General features: G+C 40.5%; 1 protein-coding gene across 1 annotated transcript in view; it reads left to right on the plus strand.

Moving 5' to 3' along the window:
* SYPL2 (synaptophysin like 2) overlaps positions 1 to 5,419 on the plus strand; it is a 29,423-nt gene extending 24,004 nt beyond the window's left edge. Inside the window, exons 5-6 of the mRNA XM_073666808.1 lie at positions 1,495 to 1,686; positions 5,008 to 5,419. Of these exons, the coding sequence (XP_073522909.1) occupies positions 1,495 to 1,686; positions 5,008 to 5,139 (324 nt within the window). The 3' untranslated portion in view covers positions 5,140 to 5,419. The remainder of the gene's footprint in view (positions 1 to 1,494; positions 1,687 to 5,007) is intronic.
* The last annotated feature ends 581 nt before the right edge of the window (positions 5,420 to 6,000 follow it).

A 6,000-nucleotide genomic window follows, 5' to 3' on the forward strand; every position in this document is an offset into this window, starting at 1 on the left:
TGCTGGGAGTTGTTGTTACCAGACATCATCAGACTGAAGACCATACAGGAACCACAGCACTGATGAGACGCAGGCAGTATCACAAGTAAACATTTTTATCCAGGTATCTTATAGCTGCAGACTTACCTCTTCTCTGTCTTCAGCAGCACTTCCAGACACAGTACCCTTAGAAATAAAAGTATCATTATACTGCTCCATGAATAAAAATATCTCCCATGCTCCACCTCTGAATAAATAATTGCCCCTCACTGTGTATCCCCCCATACTACTCCACTCCATGATGTCCCCAACACACTGTCCATCTCCATAATGTCCGCCCACACTTACACTCTCCATAATTTCCCCCCACACTGCCCCTCTTCATAATATCCCTGAACACTGCCCCTCTCCATAATATCCCCTCCACACAGCCCTTCTCCATAATGTTCCCTCACACTGCCCTTCTCCATGTCTGCCCCAAACTGCACTTTTCCATAATATCTCCCCACACTAACTCTCTGCATAACTATATTATGCCCCCTTTCAGAATCCCCCCTAATGTCCAGTGTTTAAATGTATTCATGTCTAAAAGACGCGAATACCTTTGAAGTTAGGAAGAAGGGAGCGGCGTCTCCTAGGCTGCTCCGTGGGCTACACAATATCCTTTGGCTGGCCACATGTGGCCTGCGGGTCGTATATTATGCAGGCCTGTTCTAATGTGAAGAATTACTGGAGAACTAAATCTAGGAGGAGCAGGAGGACACTTTATAATGTTGGATGCATTAGTAGTTCTCCTGGCTGCTGTTGAAAACAGTGAGGTTCCTTTATGATGACCTGGTCCACAACAGCAATGTGTTGATTTTTTTTTTCCGCATTTAAGCACTGAAAATCCCTTTAAAGGAAACCTGTCACCGGGTTTTTGCTACCCCATCTGAGAGCAGCATGATGTAGTCGCAGAGACCCTGATTCCAGCGATGTATAACTTACAGGGCTGTATGCTGCAGCTTTGATAAAATAACTGTTTTATCTGCTACAAATCTAGCAGTTCTCTAAATGTTAAGCTCTGTATATCCCCACCCACACTACTGATTGAAAGAACTCTGTGCATAGGCATAAAACAGCCAATCGCTGGAGGCGAAGTTATACAGAGCTCATGAATATGGAGGACTATATGGCAGCAGGTTTACTAGTCCCCTAGTGATAATCTCCTGCTGATAAAACTGATTTTATTGTAACTGCAGAAAGCAGCCCAGTAAATGACACATCGCTGGAATTACGCTGCCCCTACTTCATGCTGCTCACCCAGAACCTGGTGACAGATTCCCTTTAAATGAGCAACAGTAAAATATTATAAGTATTGTATCTGAAGAACATTTTTACCCTTTTTCTTTGCATTTATTATGTTATGTTCCTATGTAGAATATGTTGTATTTTAGCATTGACTTTAGCTGCTTTACACTAGAACTACTTTACTAATCAAGCACTGATGGCCTTCATGGCAATGTCATTTTGCAGGATTTCTGTGTGACCGGTGGCTTTACCTTCTTATGGCTTGTAGCTGCTTCAGCATGGGGAAAAGGTCTCATGGATGTGAAATTAGCTACTCACCCATCTAGCATCTTGTCATCAATGCCATTGTGCCAGCTGGAAAACGCATCTTGCAGTGCCGGTGTTACCCCATACTATGGCCTTGCCAATATATCAGTGGTAAGAGTAATCCCTAAATGAAATTCTGTACCGTGTGCCAAAAGTGTTATACTCGAGAGTATATACTTTTTACTGAACTACTGTATTCCTAATAAAGTACACAAAGTAACATAATAATTATCATTAATAATAAAAAAATAAAAATTAATTTGATATACACAATAGTAGAATCTAAACACTATAAAAATAGGAAACAATTCAGTGACTACAATTGACAGAAACAAGCAAGTGTAGCGCCTGGCTATCTCCATCAGCCCCAAAGACATAAGAGGTCATGTGTGACTACCATATGTCTTTTGAGTCAAGACTGATACAAAAAGTGGTCAACATTGTCATCACTTGTCGAGCTAATGCAAAACATCAACTGGTTAAACAGAAGGGTTATATATGAAGAACAATAACTATAATCCTTGGAGGTCTACAAGTTTTGAGTTTAACAAAACGTTGCGTGCATACACTGAGCGCATGTGTTAGGAGATAGTCCTGCTACATGCATCGAATGAGCATAAAATAGCTGAACACCTAATGGATAGTTTAGCTATATCATTTGGCATCCAACAAGGAGGTACATGTAAGTAAACCTTTTTTTTCTGTATAGTTGGTCACCTACAGGTGCATCTCACTAAATTAGAATATCATCAAAAAGTTAATTTATTTCAGTTCTTCAATACAAAAAGTGGAACTCATATATTATATAGAGTCATTACAAACAGAGTGATCTATTTCACTGGTTCATTTCTGTTAATGTTGATGATTATGGCTTACTGCCAATGACAACACAAAAGTCATTATCTCAGTAAAGTAAAATAATTAACAAAAAACACCTGCAACATTTGCACAGTGACCTATTAAAGAGACAAAGATTTCCTTCAGAAAATTCTGTCAATCATTTTGTGTCAGGATAGCTAAATCACCAATGACCACTAATTTACCGCATTAAAAGGGATAGAAGTTATTCATTGTCTGACTCCACCAAACTACTCTACACTATAATATAAGAAAGAAATAGAAGAAACGTTTCAATATTTCTTATTAGTTAAATGTGTCTTTTTTAATCCACTTCTCCTTCTTCCCCTGCCCCTGAACTGATCATTTACTCAGAAATACTGCTAATATTTATTTATTTTCCATCTTGCTTAAAACAAGATGGACTGACAACTCACTGAGGGATCAAATTACAGCTGCTTATCAAAATCTATGGAGAGGGGAGGGGAAGAATGAGTGGAGTTAATGACGCAGATTTACACACACAGCGATGCTTCTTTCTATTAAGGGTTTTAGGCTATGTGCCCACGATGCAGAAATGAAGCAGAAAATTTCTGCAGCATTTCTGCATCTCCCTGGCAGAAAAAATGCACGCAGATTGTGCATGCGTTTTTCCTGCAGAATACATGCGGATCCACATGCGGATTCACATGCGTTTCCGCATGCAGATTGACAAGCGCTTTCCAGGCGATAGCATCACTTGGAAAGTGCTTGACAACTAGGTCACACTGTATAAATCCATGCAAACGGCATGGATTTATACAGTGTGACTGTAAAAATTAAAACAAATAAAGCTATACTCACCCCCGAGGCCCCGGCGTGGCTGCAGCGCTCGTTCCTGTCTGGTTCCTGGCTGCCGGCATATCGCGAGACAGAGCGGTGAAGGGCCTGCGGTCACATGACTGTGACGTCACCGCAGGTCCTCAAGCGATGCCGGCATTCAGAGAGATGCCGCCGCACAGGTGAGTATAAACTTTATTTGTTGTTTTATTCTTTTTTTACAGGTACAATGGTACCCAGGTCTGGATGAGAGTCTCCTCTCCTCCAGAACTGGGTACCATCCGCACATAGAGACGCATAGAAGCCGCTTGTACAAATGTACAGTCGCGGTTTCTATGCGTTTCAATGCAAGTCAATGGCGGGAGTTCCTCTGCGCTTCCGCAAAATTAAATGACATGCTGCGGATTTTTGTACGCAGCATAAACGCTGCGGAAAAATCCGCAGCATGTGCACAGAACATGCGGAATCCCCTTGGGGACCATGGGGTGCGGATTACCTAGCGTTTCACAAGCGTTTACGCTGCGGAAATTCCGCAGCATAAACGCTTGAAAAACGCTACGTGGGCACCCAGCCTTATCAAACCCCAGTGCTGGATTGACAGTTACACTGCTCAATACTGCGGTATAATGTTCTCCATGCTCCTCCTGTTCTGAATATGTGCTACATAGACACAGGCAATCAGGAATGAAGTCTGCATAGGTGAAAAATGTGGGATGCAAATCAGATAAAGGCCAGACATAGTGATAGCTCTCATGTACACACAAAACAAACCTGTATGTATTTGACACAATATTTGGTACCATCCATTTAAGCACTGTCTACCTTCTCTATATTTGTAGCTTATTATGAAAATTCACCCAAATTTTTTTTTTACTAAAGCCTAAAGATAAAGTATAACCACTACTGATGAATATAAATATAGTTTTATTAAATGTGAATGTATATCATAAAATACAGAAAAGTCATAAGAGAAGCTAAAAACTACACAAAAAGCTATGAGAATTACATCAGATATGGGGCCACATCTATAGGCAGGTCAACAGCATATGGTATTGTGATAGATACAGCATGAAAAATACTTTATATATATATATATATATATATATATAGTGGGGTATAGACATGGTGTTTACTTAGTGTGGACCTACCAAGAAGAGAAGCCCACACTCAGGCGTATGTTTTGCCTGAGCTTTATCAAGGAATTTTTAAGAACGTTAAACCTACCTTTAGGGTTCATTCAGATGTCCGATATTTTTGCGTATGAGAAAATCGTACTGATTATTTTTATCAGAATCTTATCATAGTTTGACCAGACTATGGTACAAGTGTCATCCGATTTTCTCATACTGGAGAAATTTAAAAAAAAACAATTCTCTACTTTCTCACTTCTGACAGTCTGTGAAGATTAGATTGCACTCAGATGTCATCTGAGTGCAGTCCATTTTTTTCACGGACCCATTGACATGCATTGCCGATTTTGATCTGACCCACAGATCAAAATTGGACTTGTCTCCGATATTCGCCGCGGATCACTCGGTCTGCAAAGAAATTCTGACATGTGAATGGTCCGATAGCATATTATGGTACGAGTGCTATCTGTGAAAAACACGGATACCACTCTTAAGCAAAAACTGGACATCTGAATGAGGCCTTAGTTTGAGCACAGTTAAGTCATCAACTTTACCTGTAATTCTGCCCTAATTTTTTCATGATTTATAAATTACAGTATTCTACCACATTTCTTCTTACTCTCACTTTTCCTTGCTTCCACCACAGCTCTTTGGATTTCTGAATTTTCTGATCTGGGCAGCGAATGCATGGTTTGTGTTCAAAGAAACTGTATGGAGCAAACCTGCAACCAGTAAAGAGGAGTCTGCTGAGCGTGGGGAGGCCGAAGATCTGCAGTGATCCCTCACCACGGTGCATCTAGATCAGGAAGTCTTTCTCTGACTGTGACTCTCTACTTGTTCCTTAGAGTGGACTTCTTAAGTGACTCTGCTTGTAATTACTTAGAATTGCTCAGCATTCTGATGTGGGTCTTAAGTCACCTTGTACCAAAAAAAGAGAAACAAATCCACTCCAATACAATAATTTTTTTTCCATCTTTCTGTTTTCCAAAGTCATTAATCCGTCTACAAGTTGTTACCTCCTCTGGTGCTATTTATTAAATAAAATGATGTCCACTTTCTCTTTATAGTCAGACTCTTGCCTCCAGTAGCCCTCCAGTAGCCCTGTCTGCCTGCCAACCACACGAATGCCATAAATCGAGGAGTAGGCAGGTTTTCTCACAACTGCAATTCAATACTTTGTCTGAAAAATAACATACAGAATACTAATTCTCCGTCTGTAGCAGAAAGCTGAGACTAATCCTTGGATTTTTGATGAGGATTTTCAGTTTGAACTCCAGAGGGTCTGCACACGGGTTACCCTATTGATTGGGGCTAGTCTATTCTTGGCTACCTTCAGCAGTTTCCTCACAGAAATTGCTTCAATAAGTGACCCATCACTTTTTTATGTAATTCTCAAAAATAAAAACTGTGTTGCCTTAAGCAATCCATACCTTCCATTGGTCCTCTGTTTCTCTTTGCTTCTTAAATGAGTTTTCCATTTTTAGGAAGTTGTGTCCCTAAAAATACAAATTGTGCTTTACCCACCCTACCCAGGTCCAAAACTGCCTCTCCTACGAAAGTCAGTGAGTTCATCAGCTCGTCCTTTTTACATGGGCATAGCATTCAGCTCAGTGATTGGCTGCAGCGCTGTCGACATGAT

The sequence above is a fragment of the Phyllobates terribilis genome, unplaced genomic scaffold (assembly GCF_046119375.1).
Source record: "Phyllobates terribilis strain yellow unplaced genomic scaffold, ASM4611937v1 Scaffold_2__4_contigs__length_985480577, whole genome shotgun sequence".
Classification (NCBI taxonomy): domain Eukaryota; kingdom Metazoa; phylum Chordata; class Amphibia; order Anura; family Dendrobatidae; genus Phyllobates; species Phyllobates terribilis.